Source organism: Anser cygnoides, chromosome 16 (assembly GCF_040182565.1).
Source record: "Anser cygnoides isolate HZ-2024a breed goose chromosome 16, Taihu_goose_T2T_genome, whole genome shotgun sequence".
Classification (NCBI taxonomy): domain Eukaryota; kingdom Metazoa; phylum Chordata; class Aves; order Anseriformes; family Anatidae; genus Anser; species Anser cygnoides.
Genome location: NC_089888.1, coordinates 859,168 through 877,147, shown reverse-complemented (window position 1 = coordinate 877,147; position 17,980 = coordinate 859,168). Strand labels below are relative to the sequence as shown.

General features: G+C 43.4%; 1 protein-coding gene across 1 annotated transcript; it reads left to right on the top strand.

Annotated features, from left to right (window-relative positions):
• The first annotated feature begins 16 nt into the window (after nucleotides 1–16).
• MAPRE1 (microtubule associated protein RP/EB family member 1) lies at nucleotides 17–7,838 on the top strand. Its single transcript, XM_066978252.1, has 7 exons — nucleotides 17–167; nucleotides 567–690; nucleotides 2,947–3,092; nucleotides 4,249–4,453; nucleotides 4,809–4,918; nucleotides 5,627–5,779; nucleotides 6,170–7,838. The coding sequence occupies exons 2-7, from the start codon at nucleotides 570–572 to the stop codon at nucleotides 6,224–6,226; spliced, it is 792 nt and encodes a 263-aa protein (XP_066834353.1). The 5' UTR covers nucleotides 17–167; nucleotides 567–569; the 3' UTR covers nucleotides 6,227–7,838.
• The last annotated feature ends 10,142 nt before the right edge of the window (nucleotides 7,839–17,980 follow it).

Genomic DNA, 17,980 nt, shown 5'->3' with positions numbered 1-17,980 from the left:
CCGCCCCCCCCCGGGCCGCCGCCCGCCCTTTTTGCTGCGCGCGGCGCTGGGGCCGCGGCGCCGTGACGGTGCCGGTGACGTGAGCGCGTAGCGTGCGCGTGACGTGGTCCCGGGGCAGGCGGGCGGGGCCGGTTTGAACGCGGGGGAGACGGGGCCGGAGCGGGCAGGTAACGGGCGGGGAGGGGCGGGAGCGGGGCCGGGCCGCGGGGAGCGGGGCCGGGCCGGGCTGAGGGGAGCGGGGAGCGGGGCCGGGCGGCGGGGAGCGGAGCGGGGCCCGGCGTGCGGCCTGCAGGGCCCGGCCCCGCCTGCCCCGGGCGCGCCCCTCAGCCGGGCCGCGGCCCTCAGCGGCGCGGAGCAGCCCCGGGGCCGGGCCGGGCCGGGCCGGGGGAGGGGGCGCGGCCGGGCCCCGCTTTGTGCCGCCGGGGCCGGGAGCGGAGCGGGGCCGGCGCCTGGGCAGGCACCGGGAGGCGAGAGGTGGTCGGGCTGCTCCCCCCCCCCTTTAAGCGCCGCCGTTCCGGTGGAGCGAGGCCGCCCCGTGGGGCTGACGGCCCGGTTGTGTCCCGCAGAAGATGGCGGTGAACGTGTACTCCACGTCGGTGACGAGCGATAACCTGAGCCGGCACGACATGCTGGCGTGGATCAACGAGTCCCTGCAGCTGGCGCTGACCAAGATCGAGCAGCTCTGCTCAGGTGAGGGGGGGCTGGGGAGGGGAGCCCCGGCCGGGTGGTGCCCGGGCTCGCTGGGGCCCACCTGCCCCGTCCGAGCTGCCCGTGCCGGCCTCCGCAGCCCCGGGTTGGGTGAGCAGGGGGTAGGAGCAGGGCCGTGGTTAACGTTAACCTGGCGTCTGCTGGTGCAGTCTGGTTATAGCTGGAGCTTCTTCAAAATGTTTTTTTAGCACTGTGTTGCTAAAAAAAGGTGTGTTCTCCAGGTTCACTGCGGCATAAACAGAGTAAGAAGGGATGGGGACTAACGTGCATAAAAGACTCTTAGGAGAAGCTGTTTTCTTGTAGGGACTTCACTCAGATGGGTGTGTTAAGCCTTGCAAGGATGGTAAGTAGCGTAAACAAATGTGATTTCTTATGGAGGAGAACCACGAGGAGGTTTGGGAAGTGCCTAAAGGCTCAGGTTGGGCCGAAGGAGAGGCGTGAGGGAAAGCGTCCTGGTAATTCTTGGGCTCACCTTGAGGAATTTGCAACTGCTTTTAGTGAACTGCTCTTACTAAACTGCCCTTCCATCAGCCGGTGGGACCCCAAGTTAGTGTGGATTGAGCTGACTTCAGCAAAGATGAATATCTGATATCTGTGAGCAGAAAAGGGGAAGTGACTACGCTACGGAGATGAAGTCACATGTCATCACAGGGAGGAGTGTGTGTGTTTGTGTGTGTGGGAGGGCGCTTGTAGGAATGAATAAAAAATAATAGTGTGTGGAGTAACAGCAGAAAAAAAAAACCTAAGGCTAAAAATGCAGCCTAGGTAGAAGATGGTGATTTGAATAACTGCAGCAGAGAGATGAAAGGGAGTTGGTGAAGAGTGGAAGCGTGTCTCATACGGTGAGTTTGAGATAAGATGTTGCTCAAAGAACGAGGGATGTGGAAATTGGGAGCTGAGTAAAAGGAAAAAGCTTAAAATAAGTTTGGAACTGTCAGTACGTTTCCAGTGCCTGCAAAAATACTCCCAGCCTCTGCAGGTGTGGAGGTGGCTTTTACTGTCGCAGGCATGTGAGAGCAGAGGTTTCCAGGCTTTGCTACCTTTGGTAAGGGCAGTATTGACAGCAGCAATTTGGGGTTGCATAAATGCACAGATCATTTTGGCTTGTGCTGTGTTTTTTCTTTTTTTTTTTTAAATCATGCTTACTTTACAGATCACAAGTTGTTTTGAGATGGGGAATTTCTTTCTTTGTGTCAGTGTATGAGCAGCAATCTTGTAGTCACAGGTGAAAGTGGGAGCTCCAAGCAACCTGCTAAATATCTTGACAGAACGTGGGTGGTGCGGGACTGTTACCCCTGCCTGAGATGAATAGGCCAGTTCAGGGCAGCATCAGGGTGTGTTACTGCTTGACCTTCTGTATCTCACAAAAAAAGGCTTCTCATGTAGCTATTGGATGTTTTAGGGCAAGGCTCACGTTACTCTCCTGGTGCACTTAATTCTTTGATGTCCTGGGGTGGGAAATAATGCTCAGAATTTGATGCGTGTATTTTCAATGGCACACAGTTGCAGATCATCACTGTAGAGTGATAAAATACAGTTTTAAATATCTTTCGTTAGTAGAGGTGTACATTTTATAGAAGCTCACTCTTCGGAGGTGGTTGTCTGCTCGTTGTAGCTGAACTGAATCCTGCTCTTCTTACAGCCAGAGCTGAATTGAAGGACACGAAGGAAGGATTTAAAATGAATGGAAAGAAACAGTCTCATATCAGTTCTTTGATTAAAGTTTGATTTAAATATAATTCAGCTTAATTTGGCCTCTTAACTTGGAGAGCCCCTTGAATTTTGTTTATGTTCTGGTTTTAGTAAGTAAATAAGACACTATTTTGATGATTAAATATAATTTTTTAGAATAATTCTTTTTCTAGTTCTGTTAGTGTTGATGAGAATAGATTACATGCCTGTCAGATGCATGTAACAGATCTGTACTGATACCCATGAGTAAAGGAAAGCCAAATTACGTTGGATTTTTCTCTGGGAGTTATAGAGGCGCTGTTGCTCTTCTTCATGAGACCTGAAGCCATGAGACCAAAAGTTTAGTTCTACGGTTCCCTTAAGCTTATTTACAGCCATGCTGCACCAAAACAGATCAAAGGGTTCTGTTATCTTGCTGTTGCTGCCTTTAAGGGAATGTGTAGCTGCGGAATGAGTCAGGTCAGGTTGCTGATCTGACTGAAAAACAGCTTGTGTAGGCTGCTGAGGTGACTTGATTCATCCTCAACCGTGTGCTTCTCTCGGCAGGTGCTGCGTACTGTCAGTTCATGGACATGCTCTTTCCGGGTTCTGTAGCGCTCAAGAAAGTGAAGTTTCAAGCAAAATTGGAACACGAATACATTCAAAACTTCAAGGTTCTACAAGCGGGTTTTAAACGAATGGGTGTTGACAAAGTAAGTTGGATTGTAACTGGTTCTCCTTGCTCTTAACACCCAAGTAGATGGAATGTACTTTCAGATCTGGAGCTGAATAAATCTGGGGACAGAGTTTGTTTTTGGCTTGCAGATCTCAAAAGTTTTGGCTTGCACTGGGGTCCTCAGTTGTATTGGTACAATCTGCTTTACTCCAGCTGAGGTTAGGTGTGCATTTCTTAATGATGGAGATGATTTCTTCCATTTTAGTTCCGTACAGCTTCTGTAGCACGGACTAATGCTGAAATTTGAGATAAATTTTACTCGAGCTTATATACTACAAAGATGGTTCAAACAGTGTGTTCCCATAAGCTATTGGTATGGTAGTCTTAAGGATTTCAAATTCCTCTTTACAGGTATGTGTAACTTTAAACTGGTGACAATGAGATGTAAGTTTTTTCGTAGATCAAGTGTGTGTTATGCTTATGGAAGCGTGCTTTATCTAGTTATTAGTTACTGATAGCATGTTTGGTACAACGCAGAACGTTCCCTTGTTAAAACTTCTGATTAAGAAGGCATCTCGTTCTTTGTTGGCTAACAGCTTGAACACGTGCTTGGTCGGTCTTATACCTTGGGGAAGGAACTTGTGCAGCCTGCCCAGAACTGGGCAGCTGTGCCCAAAGTGCCAAACGATCACCTAACAATAATGACTCCCGGCCACTGCCAGGCTTCACAGACTGAAAGCTTGTGGCCTACAGACAGATCTTCACAATTCGCTGCTTTTGTAGTAATCTTCCTCGTTCTAGAGACGCTGTAATAAACTAAAAAGGTGATGTTTAAACCTTGTAGCAGTTCTGTGTGAGCAGGCTATGAAATTGGTCAGCAGTTCAGGTATATGAAAGCTAGCACTGGGTGAGCCACCTTCAAATTTACAGATAAGCTTTTTCAATGAAACTTGATGCAGAAGAAATCTTGCTGCAGAACTATTTCAAGTTAGTTCGGCCCTCACAGTGAAACCAGATTTGTTTTTAATTCCTAATTATTAGGAAAAAATCTGTGTTATATACAGTTATGTCTATAGAGAAAATCCTCCTTGGACTGCATAAAGAATTGCATTTGCTTATTATTTTAAAACTTATGTAGTAAGAAAGAGAGGTTCTTTACCCTTAAAACAAGTTGAATCTTTTTTTTTTTTCAGATAATTCCTGTGGACAAACTAGTGAAAGGAAAATTTCAGGACAACTTTGAATTTGTTCAGTGGTTCAAAAAATTTTTTGATGCGAACTATGATGGGAAGGAGTACGATCCCGTTGCAGCCCGACAAGGCCAAGAGACAGTAGCGCCAAATCTTGTTGCACCAGTTGTGAACAAACCCAAGAAATCTCTCGGTTCTGGCAGTGCAGGTAGAGAAGACAGTTAAAGATTCTCTAAATCATTAAAAACTCTGGGGGAAATGAGACTGGGTTGCTAATTAAAATCAGTGTATGAAACTGTATTATTTTGCAGCTTATTTCTGAGATGCTAGGCTTCAAACTCTGAATCATGCTTTCGTACCCGGTTATCTTGGAGCTACAGAAAGAGAAAACAGCTAGGATTGCTGCCAAGACGTGAAAGAAAATGCACGTCACATGGAGTAAAGGAGGAATACTTCATATACGAAAATGTCTTCAAATTTTTGCATGCTTGGAAGGGGGACAGTACTCTTAGGGCAGGAAAAAAGGTGCGCTAGGAAGAGCTAATGCTAAGTCAATCTTGCAGCCCCACAGAGGCCCATCGTTACACAGAGGACCCCAACGACTGCGAAAGCTGGGACTGGAATGGTGAAAAAGGCTGCAGGAGATGATGAATCAGCAGGATTGATTGAGCAGGTGTGTTGCCAAAATGGCCTTCTGAACTGCCCTGTGCTTTGTGAACTGCCCTGTGCTTTTATGCATATATATATATTTTAATAGCATGAAATGACTGTGTTAGGGAGATAGCAGAAAGAGATCTGTATCTACTAAGTTCATTTGGAATCACTTAATCAGGAGCCTTTGTTATAAAGGTTTTGCTCTCCTGATAGGAGCAAAACCACTTATGCAGTACATGAGCGCCCAGGCATTTAAATCTAGTATGTGCCATATCACACATAGCATTGTTTTTAAGTATTTCCACAGCTGTGTTGCAGATATTGCAGCATTCCAACTGAGCTATGAGCAGCTGCTACTTCAGTGAAATACTGAACGTAGTACAACTAAAACTGCCCTCAGTGTGAGAGAGTTGTCTTGAAGGAATGTGTTAGCAAAGAAAACTGCAGGCAGTTAAATTTTTACCTATGTCATGTACTAAGCCTTTGGAATTTCCAAGTGGTATTGCATGTGTTGGGTTGGGTGTTTATTCTGGAAATACTATTATAATTTAAGAAATAGACCTTTTCTTCCTCGTAAGACCTCCCCCTGCCTTTCTCCAGTATCTTGGTTATTTCTGAAGTGCTTTGCATATAACCACCTTTCTGAGAGCTTTGGGGATCCTGCCTTTTGAATAGATGCTACTGCCTTCTCTTTGGTGGATAAACTATCGTTGATGTCCTGTGACAGATCAATGTATTGAAACTTACTGTTGAAGATCTGGAGAAGGAGAGAGACTTCTACTTTGGCAAATTGAGGAACATTGAATTGATCTGCCAGGAGAATGAAGGGGAGAATGATCCAGTATTGCAGAGGATTGTGGAAATTCTTTATGCCACAGATGTAAGTAATCTTGTATAAATTGTATTGCATAGTTCTCCCTGCACTGCACCTTGTTACTGGGAGCTGGTTTGCTTTACAGTGCTCCCCCTTTCTACTTTCTTTTCTTTAGGTTTATGACATAGCTTTTTCCTGCAATAAAGGAACAGATAACATAATTATAGTCAGGCAACAAACAAGATCAGGCTCTCATGAAGAGTATATAACAAATAGATCAAAGATGAGGAAAATAAGCCTACTGTAATTTATCTTGACACTGTAAATGGTTGACTTAAGGGTACTTCCTTTTCACTGTTCTAAGTATAAATAAATACATTAAAGGAGTGTACAGAGTAGCTGGGAACTGGTTTAACATCAGTTTTTCATTAAAGCACTTGTTTTATCCCCTTTCAGGAAGGCTTTGTGATACCTGACGAAGGAGCACCGCAGGAAGAACAAGAAGAGTATTAACAGACCACATACTGTACCAGCAGAGCAGCAACATCAGAATTCTTTGCCCCAGATCATGTGCTTAACTGTAAAATACTCCACTTTATTCTTAGAGGACTCACTGGTTTCTTTTCATAAGCAAAAAAGTACCTCTTCTTAAAGTGCACTTTGCGGAAGTTTCACTCTTTTTACAGTGGGTTTGAGTTAGGAGCTCTTTCTCACTTTGTAGCAGAGCAGTATTCACATCTAGGTGGTATATTTAGGGAGCAAGAGGCTGAATATTTGGAACTTGTTGCAGAATGGTTTGCTGGTAAAACACTGGTTTGTGGAAAGACTCTTTTTGTATCTGAGGTGGCGTGTAGTAGAGAACTTAAAGACTCTGACTCACAGAAAGATTGAGTTAATGTGAAATTGCAGCACAGAAATTATAATAAAATGCCTTAAGAGTATTTAATATGCTTCCATATGCCAAATTGAAGTAATGTGACAGGAGATTTTATGTGCTTCATACTGGGGTAGACGCTTGTTTAACTCCATTCACTGCTGTCTGAGAGGCCTTGCATGGCAGTCTCACTTTGTCAGCAAGTGCTCAAAAGGGGCTATTAAAACAAAACTTCATTCCTATGTAAAGCTGCTTACTGAGTGATTAGTTCTCGATGAAATAGGCCTTAACGTTGCCTGTCACAAGATTAGAGGGAGTATGAACAGCTGAGACACATAAATTACCTTGAAGAGCGCTAAAGCCTTTTTCTATGGCATTGTGGCTAATGACTTTGCCAAAACGTACTGTGTTTTCTGTTTAAAAACAAATCAAAAAACAACAAAAAGCAAAGGGCATCCAGTCTTACTGCCTAAAAGGTTCTTCAGAAGTAATTTTCTTTTCTGGCTCTTGTTTCTATAACTTTATTTTTGTTGGTATGCTTTTTGGTCTCTCACTGGTTCTCTTCTCTTTCCCATCCCAAGGAGTGCTATCAAACCCAATGGTTGTAACGGGACTTGCACTGTGCAACTCTCTTAGAATGAAAATGAATTGAGCACGTGAGGATGATTTTGTCCTTTTTTTTTTTTAAACCAGGACGTATCTAATAATAATACTTGCCACTTCACTAGTTTTCTGGGGTCAAAACTAAAAGATGCTGGCTAACAGAGCTAATGTTCCTGCAGAAAATACAGTACTGAGACTAACTTAAATATTAATATTTAAAGTACTTTCTTTAACTGTCCCTCTTTTTTGCTATCATGCCCCGCGTTACTGTTGTGTTTGGCAAGATCCTGCAAGACTTCTGATTCCCCTTCACTACTGAGATTGATCAGTCCTGTTGTGCTTGTATTCATTTGTTCCTGGTGGTAGCTTGTCCTAAAATGTGTGTAGGAGAGCATTTTATGGTAATTGTTGTGTAGTGCATGAATCTTTGTGAAATTCAGAGAAAAACCCAAATTCAGTGAATGCCAAAAAATGCAAGTATCTAGCCATTGTTTAAAATTGCAGTGGTGCTATTTCTCTTGTGGCCTTTTAGACTTTTGTTGCCCTAAAACTCCATTTTACTGAGAAACCATATTTGACTCGGACTTTTCTTGACAGGGTTTTTCTATTTTACGCAGTTTCTAAATAAAGTTCTGTATTTCAAGAGTGTCATGTCTGCTGGAGTCTCTCATACTTTCAGATATGATTAGGCAAAGCTAGAGATCGTGGTGGTTTACGTTATGAAGCTTGCAGGACCTGGAATATCTGCTTTCCTTCTCTGGTCCTACTTACATTCATTGCTAACCTGAGCAGCAGCAATATTGAAATTTTCTTTGGAGTGTGCTGGGGGAAAACATTGCTTGAGTTCTTTTTTCTTTTTTCCCCCACAAGCGGATGAAACGTGAGTGTATTGTTGACTTCCTCCTAATGGTGTAAGAAAGGGGCTGGAGAACAGGAATGCCAGTGTATGACTAAAGTGTTTTTAAAACTGCTAAAACACTGGTTAGTAGTTATTTATAACTAATAGAGGGTTGGATTTAGATGATCTTTAAGGTCCCTTCCAACCCGAGCCATTCTGTGGTTCTATAAACAAATAATGTTAATTGCACCTGTCACCAGTCTCTAGTAGTTGACTTGTTTCCTTTGGATTATGTTTCATAAATGAGCTTAAATGTTACTCTTTCAGATGTATGCGCAGACCAGCTTCTTCAGAGAAGTGCTTATGTGATGTATCTAACCTTGAAATTGGAAGTGGTCCCTGAAGGGCTTCTCTGTCATGCTGGAGAACACCCTCCTGGCCTGCCCAAGCGCTCCATGGATGCCTCATTCTAAAGAATTGGCATCATTGGTATTTCAAAACTGGTGTTGGACTACGGGAGTGCAGACGTAGAACAGGGTGTTTGATGCACATAAAATCTTCTTTACCATTACTTGTTTGCTTTGAGGTCAGAAGCATGCTTTTATCAACTCCAAATACTCTGTTATTCCAGCAACTCAAAGCAAAAGATGGCGATAGCATATGGCTGAATTTGGAGGTGATTTCTGGGGTGTCTGCTTTTTTGCAGTCCAGTTGCACACTGGAACATGGTTGCTTAAAGTCTACTTTTAATGAGATTGCATGTTTGGAACTATGAGGCAACCAGGTCATCAGATGGGATGCATTAGGTCAGTTTTGAACTCTTGCTGTTACAAGCAAGCAACTGCTACTAAAAGCAAGCAAATATCCTTTTATGCTGAGAGAAAGATGAGTCAGAAAAACTGTCAGTGCGCCTTGTGAGACAATGTGTGGGCCTGTTGGATGTGCATTGTGAAACTAAACTGAAACTGCAGTCTTGTAAGTCAAATGTTGGTAAGATTTCAAACTGCTTAAATAGCTTCTGTGCTACTAAGATGAGTTAGAATGGGGCCAAGCTCGTGGTCAACTTAAATGACTACGTTACAGATATCTTGGCATAATCTGTTTTTAATGTCCTTTTTGGGAAATAAATGACGACAAAACCAACTCAAACCCATAGATTTAACATAGCTACTCTGTTACACTGGTACAGTATATGCTGTTAAATAGTAAATGCTCACCTACTGGAACAATTCAGATAGCATCCAACTTTTCTTAGCATCTTAGTTTTGTCAGATATTTGAAAAATGAACGGAAAGGAAGAACCAAAAGCTCACATCTCCTTTCTGTACGTCTTATTTGCAGGTGGGCTTGTGGATATTTTTAACTCTTATTGTTCAATTTTTTCAAAATTCCTGGTTTGCAATGACAATTCTTACTGTAACTGTTAAAAGCCTTCAAATAAAGGCCAGAAACTTGCTCACTGTTGTATCATATCACTATTTAATGTGACTGTTGGAGCACTCGGTGATCTTGTCTGTCTAGTCAAATGTCCATTCTCAAGAATATCCATGTTCTTCAGGAGTGGGATTTTTTTCTTAAAATACCCTTCCAAGGGTAAGGCTGGAATCTACTTCTCACAAGAGATATTTTTGGCAAGTCAGTTTGTAAACCTAGCGGAAGAAATACAGGGGATAGTAGCATGGGCTTAGCAACATTGCTGGGATAACTTGTGTGTCTAGAACTAAATCAAGGGTAGTGGCTTCTTGGCAAGGCATGGGTTGAGCTAAAAGACTTCATGCTTGAGTGTTAGGTCAAGTATATCTTTTCTAGAGTTGAGCACGTATAAAATAGTGTAAACCGATTTAAGATGGAAAAAGAATATGAGCTCTAAAGTAAAATTCCAGCTTTGTAGGTCAGCAAACAAGTGGGGGTTTGGTGGTTGCAACCTTGTGAATAACTGGAAGAATGTACTAAACTATTGCAGGGGCTGCAAAGTACTCAGGCTACCGGTGGATGTAAAGGAATGCATTAGGGCACCTGTGCATTGTTGGCAGGACAGCTGAAGAATTTTCTGGTCCTTTGATGCAGAGAAAACAAGGGCACAAAGTTGTTGCATGTCTAGTTCTGGCTAATTGGAATACGAAACTGCAAACTGGATGAGAGCGTACAGTGCTGTAGCTGACAATGCTTGGAACAGAGGGATACAACCATGGTTTTGCAGAAAAGAGATCTAAGTAAACTCAGTTGGTAAGTGAGAGCTCCTGGGATGAGATTTTGGGACTGCGGCTGTCAATTCCTCGCAGAAAGTATTTGGATAGTTAATCTTAGAATTAGAGGAAGGAAGTGTGCTAAACTAATGTGACTAGAGAACGTTTAGGGGAATATATGGAAGTAGAAATTATAGAAGGTTGCATTTGTAAAAGGACCGAGATAAATGCATGTGAATAAAATCATACCATGAAATGGTAGAAAAAAAACTGGAAAGGAATCCGGTGTGGGAGAACACTTTTAAGGAAAGAGTAGCGGAATATTCCGGGGTTAAAGAGAAATAATCAGTACACAAATACTGGACAGGCAATATGAGGTTAGGAAGTAGTACTGCAGAAGAGGGGCTAGAGTTTTAATACAAGCAATGCTCATCCAAAGAAACAAAACAAACATTTTCTTTTTTTGAGTAACACCTGTTAAACTGAACGATTTGACTATCAGAAAGGAAATGGTATTCTGAAAATACGCATACTTAAACCTTAATTAATAAACCTTAATTAAGACAGACAATCTGTCTTCAAGAAACTGTTTTTTCTCTTTAGTTTTGTTCCTTCTCTATTAAACGTCAACCTGAACATTTTCTATGGTGGAAAAAAAACATTTACAGAAGGCAATTCCAGCTTTGAAGGCGCAAAGGCCAATCTCTGTAAAAACTATTCTTTCTCCACACAGCTGGCTAGCTTTTTGAACTGTGCTCTTTGTATACAATTTTCATGAAGTGTATATATATATATAAAGTGTATGTATATAAACATACAAAACATATATATACACACACATATATGTATATGTCAATTAAATCTTTGGCTGACCTATCAGGTCTTTAGGAAACAAGAACTGATGTGGTTCTTGTTTTACTTCTGAGAGATGTTTTGCAGACATTTTTCTCTTGAAAGTAATTTTGTAAAATGGTTGGCTGCGAATCTTCTGATAGTGCTCTGACTCTGATTTTGTCCCCAGGGGATGCGTAAGGCTGAATGGACATTCAGGAAGCATTAAATCTCACGGGGCTGCCTGGATATAAATCTCAACGCATTCAAAGCTCTGCAGATTGATATTTATGAAGTGATAAGCGGATGAAGTTAAAAGGGGGCGGGGACGGGGACAGTGAAGGTGGGTGTATTTTCAAAACCTGAATTCAAAACCATATTTCTTGGCTTTTCTCCAGAAAGGGCTTTCCGAGAGGAGGAGGAGGGAGAAAATGGAGAGGTTTGTGACGGTTACTGTGCGGCTCTGCAGCAGCCTCATGTAAAGGTAGGGAAGGGTGAAGAGGTGGAGCAGTCACCCTGGGAACCGTCCCGGTGACCCCAGGAGCAGCGACACATCCCATGACTGCTTGGCATTATGTGAAAGTGCTTTTACACAACAGCTGGAGAGGAACCACTTCATCCATCAGGACCAGATGGGGCAAGATCGGTGCATCCCTGACAAATAGGTCCTGAGACCTTCCCCCTTTCTTGCTGTTCTCTTGCATCCTTTGTTTTTTGTCTGGGGTCTGTGAAATAAGAGACCTTGCTGATGGCTTCGCAGGCAGGTTCCCAGTGGATGTGCAGGGGAAGCAGGGGCAGATGAAATAAATGCGTGCTGCTACAAGGGTGAGTAGCACCACAAGAAGTGACAACTTTCGTCTCTCAGCAGTGTTATCAGAGAGACAAGCACCTGGTGGCAGATAGTTTCCTCCTTTTGCAAATAAGGCTGTTCTTTTGGAACCTCCTCAAAATCCCAGTCACAGCAGATCCTTGTTAAATACTTGGACGGGTAGGCAGAGCTTGGCTCTCGGTGTAACAAAGGAATGGGAGATCTTCCCTCTTACTGCCGTTTTATTAAGGTTAGTTCAAGTCCTGGGGGCCTGGGAGGTGAAGAGTGGGGGTGATTAGCATGTGTGGGGCTTGGTGCTGCCATGGCTACCTTGATAGTATTATTTGAGCTGGCTAATCTTAAACTAGCATGGGTGTGAGCTGCAATAAAGGCATTGTCATGGAGAGCATGTTCATAAAGGTTATTTCCATTCATCCAGACACGGGTTGCTCCTGTTTAATGATCGCTTTGTCTTCAAAACCAGCACAACGTGAGCGAGCAGCCACGGTGCAGATAAATAGAGGGCAGAAAGTCTGTGAAAACAGTTCTGATGGGCTAAGTGAAACAGCTGCAACAGGTCACTCGGTGCTTTGAAGACACTTTGAAACTTTTGATCACTGCTTTGGGTATTCTATATAACTTTAACTGTTTGTCCATAATAAACATTAATATTTTAAGTTATATTTTTACAACTATAAAAATTGTATGAAATATATCGAAATCAGTGAATGCTCTAATCTCTTCCAGCCAAATCTCCAGGAAAAGGGGATGCTTTCAGGGTCCTGAAGAGAGACAGTGGAGATAAGTCTTCTTTGGTACTGGGTTTTCTGCAATTCTCTTTGCTCAGAAATATGTGCATCCAGCTACCCCTACCTTTGAAACTGTGCTCTGGGTGGAAAACATCCAAGTTTACATAATACTTCTGGAGAGGAGACTTTGTTTTCAGTACTGAGCAAATCATTTGGAAGGCTTTACTATTTTCACTCTGCTGTTTGGGCAAATGAGCCACAAGATGCCACTGTTTCAGCTGCTGCAGCACGGTGGCTGGACAGCCACCTACGTCAGCTGTGTCCACAAGGGCTGGGTGTTCTCTCTATCTTGATAACTTTGTCAGCTCCACCACAGCTATGGATTGAAGCCTGTGCTACTAAGGATGGATTAGAATTTGTTATAAAGCAGTGTCTAAATTGGGTCGTAACACTTCCGTTATCCTAAATTTCTCCTACTTAGCCCTGATCTCACAGTGCTATTTAAAGTCTGCTTACACTAGCAAGAGGTGTAAGCTCGGTTACCTTGGATGGTAAAGGTTTTGAAGCAGAGAGTTTCTTATAGCTCTAGATAATATGCCAGAACTAGTAACCTTGTAAGAGTGTTCCAGTGTACTTGCTCTGCTGCAGGTCTTTCATTTCTGCAGGACGCTGTTATCAGAATCTCTGTGCAGAATAAATGCATGCATCTCTGTGCATGTATAAATGACCAAATTTAGAAAAAATTGCATGCTAGACATGTGCATGAAAGTTATAAACTATCTGCAAAGTTTAGACTTCCAGTAAACATATTTGCTGATTTGGAAGCTTTAGAAATTTGCTGCAGGGTTCTTTTTGGGACCACCTCTAACACAGTGTTTTTACAGAATGCCCTCCTTGTGATCTTTTTGCTCAGAAATGAATTATCTGATTTAGTCCAGGTTGTCAATTTGTGATGCTTATTTCCACAGGTTTGGATATGAACGAGTTCTGCACTGCAATGAAAGAAATTATAATATGAACAATAAAGACTTTGATATGTTATGAAGACTGACATTGATTGTGATGCTTCATAGCCCGGGTAATGACACTGTCCTCTGTGATGAAAGATGAGGGTTAAGGAATAGCAGTTGCAAAAGTAATTTCCTGATTTATTTAAAAGAAAAAAAAAATCGAATATCATTTGTTACTGGTGGTAGGGCAGTGTTTATTTTCATAGCTATCTACCATAATTCTCACTCTGTCAACACCACAGAACCTGAGATAATTAATTCTGCTCTTCCTTTGTTGCTGTGCAAATTAGATCAGTGTCTGTCTTGTAGGAAGAGTATCTGGACTATGTGCTACAGGAATTCAGAAGCAATGCTACCATGTTGGAAAACAAATCACATCCGCTTTCTAAGATGCCCACCACCGTAATCCCATTGTAAGATATTTTTGAGGAGCAATCCTACATTAAGAGCTGCTTGTATTTATCTTCCACTTAATGGCTCTCCTGTGAAGCCATGAAAAATATCTACTACTTAAGCATTCATTTTACATCAAATGGAAAACATGAACATCTTCCCAGATGAAATTGGCTTAATAAACCAGTCCCTCATTTAAGAGCAGTGTCTATTATAAGATAATAGATTTGCTGATGAATGACTCCTAGAGATGGGTTCTCTTGGGTTTAATCAATCTGGTTTGGCTATTGTATGTAAAACCATGAATTTAGTAGATTGTGCAAGACTGTGCTGTTACCAAGACAAACCAGGATATAAGACATTACAGCTATTCTCCTTCATGAGTTTTAGATTTACAAAGGTCAAATGGCCTATTTAGGAAGATTAAAAGAACTGAGGTCGATCTAACCTAGAGAGGAGAAGACTGCACTGAGGATGGAGGAAGAGGCTTAAGCCTGTATGCATAAGAGGCTGTTGCAAAGAAAAGAGTCTGACTTCGTCCATGGTGAAAAAGGACAAATTAATGGAATTAAACTTCAATTATTGATATTTAACAGACTTTTTTTTTCCTGTTCTAATACCAAAGGCCGAGCAGAACGTGACTTTCTAAGAGGAGTAGAAAAGTTTCACAAACATTTAGCTGAGAGGTAAAGATCCTGATTCCACTGTAGGCAGGGGTTGGGTTAGGTCCCCCTGGCCCTGAGGTTCCTTCTACTTTTCTTGAATCTATGGTTCAAAAGACAATTGGTTCTGATTTTTTAGGGGTTGTAGAGGTCTTCACTGAGGTGAAGTATGATGTGCTTCTTGTATATGCTTGCCTCTTAATCAAAGCAGAATATCCCTTTTCCTGCTGCATTTCATAACCATCTTTTTCCTTAGCCTTGCAACTCTACATCCAGAGAGAGCCTTTGGGGTGAAAGCCTGGAGATTTGAAAGTTAGCAAATTTGGGTTCTCCTTTGGGTTTAATCAATCTAGTTTGGCTGTTGTACATAAAACCCTGAATTTAGTAGATTGTGCCCAGCAATGGGGAGGTTTTCTGCTCCCCCTCTGAGTACTGCGAGGTGGTGGAAGTGTGCAGGACTTCATGGTTGAAGATGTCTGCGAGAAATGCTTTTCCTCCATATTGCTGCTGCTCTCCTGAAAAATTTTTAGGAAGCCTAAGAGGGCAAACAATCAAATTTTCATATAAGGAATATTTTAAATTGGTTTCCCAAGAGAGTCTGTTTAAACAGAAGCAGCTGGTCTTGGCTCAAATTACTGCCTGCTAAGTCAACTTCTAGATTGAGTGCAAGGTAATGAATCAGGAATCAGGGTTGAGCGCTGGAGAGGTGCAATTAGACCCTTGATTCCTGTTTCTTTCCATCTTGTCATTAGTGAGCTTCAAACGAACGCTCCTTGTAGAGTTTTCTTGAATTTCTTAATTTTCTCTAAAGGCTATCGCAGATGAAAAGTATCTGACTTGCAGCTCCTCTGGGGTGGAGCTCACCCTGGAGCAGAGGCAAAAGGGAGCCCGTTTGTCCCTTGGAGTGACAGTGAAGGTGACAGCAGCAGACAGTGGCACCTGGCTTGCCTGTGCCGGGAACTGGTTTCTTTGCAGCTTGGCTGCACTCATCGGGGAGTGCATCGGGTGCAGGTCACTGGTGTGGTGTGTCTGAGCAACGCCAGCCTGCTGGCAATTGGATCTATTGATGAAACCATTGGTAAAAAATTATAAAAATGACTACCTGTTCTGGGATTGTGCACAGTGTCTTCACCTTGGAAGTCAAAGAAAATTTATCCTTGGTTTGTAATGAGGATGTTGCCAGCATATTTAATGCTGTGTATGCTTGTGAATTGCTGTCTGCATGGCTGTGCATGCCTTCGGTTAGAAGCGTGTGAAGACACGGTGCCATCAGCGTGTCATTAGCCCTATGTCATGGGATCTCCCCACGGATCTGGCACAGAATTCCTTGGTATCAGTGGCAACAAATGTGACGGGATCTTTTGCCTCGTTGAACGGGACAGCTGTGCCACGGCCTTGGGTTACTGGCAGGATGCTTCTCCAGACGGGTGAATGACTTATTTACAGCAGGACTTTGGATCAGAGGCCTGTGCCTCCCTTCTACAAGAGAGGTTCCTGAGGGGGGAAAAAAAACACGGCTCATGAGCTCTGGTTGCATTCCTTGGGGTGTAAAATGATGCTTGCTCTTTCTGGGCGCTCTGCTCCTGGAGACGACGACTCCGAGCGCCGGAGGTGGGAGCTGTCAGTGCCTGGGCTCTGAGCTCCGCACCGCCCGTGCTGTGCTGGCCTGGGTGGCTGCAGTGTGCAGCAGCCTCCCCGTGCCAAATTCCAGGTAATCGCCAGTGTGTTCCTTGTGGGCTAATTCAGGTTCTTGTTGCTTGTTCATCTTTTGCAAGAATACGGCATTTTTATTCCCACTACTAAAACGTATAGAGGTAAAAACTGACATTTGATTGTCAGTTCAGGTATACGTTTTTCAACCGTTTGTAACTTTCCTTCAGGTCTTCAAGCAATGTGTTTGCTGGGTGTTTCTGTTAAGTGTAACCCTGCCAGGAGACCTGACACATCTCTCCAAGATCTCTGTACTTGGAAGAGACAAACTCAGACTCTTTTCTTGTAAGGCGGTGCAGTAAATTGTTGTTGTCGCTGTGTATCTCAAAGGGGCAGTGAATCTTAGGTATAAAATTGTTCTTGAGTATTTTTATTGCTCATAAGCCACCAGCGTAACATAAATATTAATAACCATGGGTCAGTGGCACTCCAACTTCTCTCCTTGCTTCCTCCTTCCCATAACAAAACGGGAGAGGCATTTTGCTGCTGCCTCCACACCTTGCGGTCACCGGGACCAGGTGAGTGCCCCGAGCAGCTCTGCTGGCTGCAGGCCCCTGGGGCCGTCTGCTCCACGAGCAGTGACTTTGGCATGATCCCACTCCTGCACTCACCGTGCACAGCGCCCGAGCTGCCCCAGGTGGCTAACGCATCTTCACAGCACCCTCTGCGTACCGGATTGCAGAGGGAGGAATCCCTCGGGGGGAATGTTACTGCTCTTGTTGCAGTTAAGCTGCTCTTGTGAATTTTATGTGGTGTAAATGATGAACATCATTTCTTCATCTTCTCTTCATCCTGGACTACTATTGTGCTTGGAAATGCTGTATCTCCACTGTTCTCTTCTGGCTTTCTTTTGTGGCTCTCTCTCCAGCATTTCTATTTTCTCCACCTTCTGTGGCCAGTGCCCTCTACTCCCTTCTGATTTCTGCTTGCCCTTGGACTTGCAATTTGCTTTCTGCATTCCACTGACCTCCTTTTATGAAGAAGCAGAAACAGGGACTAGACTAAACTGATGCCCCTATCCCTTCTCTCCTAAAAGCAGACATTTGCTGAGAAACACATTGAGGCTCAAACCACAACGTCATTAAGTGAAATCTTTCTCTATTCCAGGCGCTTCTTGGGAACTGGTGCCACCAGATAAAGTTCATTCCTGAGCTCAAGCTTGTTGCCTCCTGCTCAGCAGCTGATAAGAGAGACACGATGCTTACTTAGCTTCCATGAAATAACACGGGCAAGCTCCAGTAAGACAGGTCTCTGTCTCTGTTCTGTAATTCATCCATTGCACAACGGTATCAGGCAACGCTTCTGGCATTCCAGCATTGCCTTCCCTCCAGGTAAAACCTACTAGTACCAAAATGTCAGGTTGTGGGAAATGTGAATTGCTGAGAAAATGTGGAAGAGGCTCACTTTTATGATTTTTTTTTTTTTGGTCCTGTCAATAAATGAAGCTTTTGAAAGTGGTTTTAAGTTGTGTGAGGTTTAGCTCCTGCAGTGGGAGAGCGACTCAGTGACTGGGCACAGGATCAGTGCCCCTAGGAAGCATCGCCCACTGGGGGTGTCCCCTTGGCTCGGACGGGGATCACTTGAAGGCAGAGCGGATGGGGCT

What these genes read in the sequence shown, in the direction of transcription:
- MAPRE1 (XM_066978252.1), top strand. Translation starts at nt 570, where the DNA reads ATGGCGGTGAACGTGTACTCCACGTCGGTGACGAGCGATAACCTGAGC. An exon ending in TCTCGGTTCTGGCAGTGCAG is followed by an intron (nt 4,454 to 4,808) that starts GTAGAGAAGACA and finishes TCAATCTTGCAG; the next exon opens with CCCCACAGAGGCCCATCGTT. An exon ending in CAGCAGGATTGATTGAGCAG is followed by an intron (nt 4,919 to 5,626) that starts GTGTGTTGCCAA and finishes GTCCTGTGACAG; the next exon opens with ATCAATGTATTGAAACTTAC.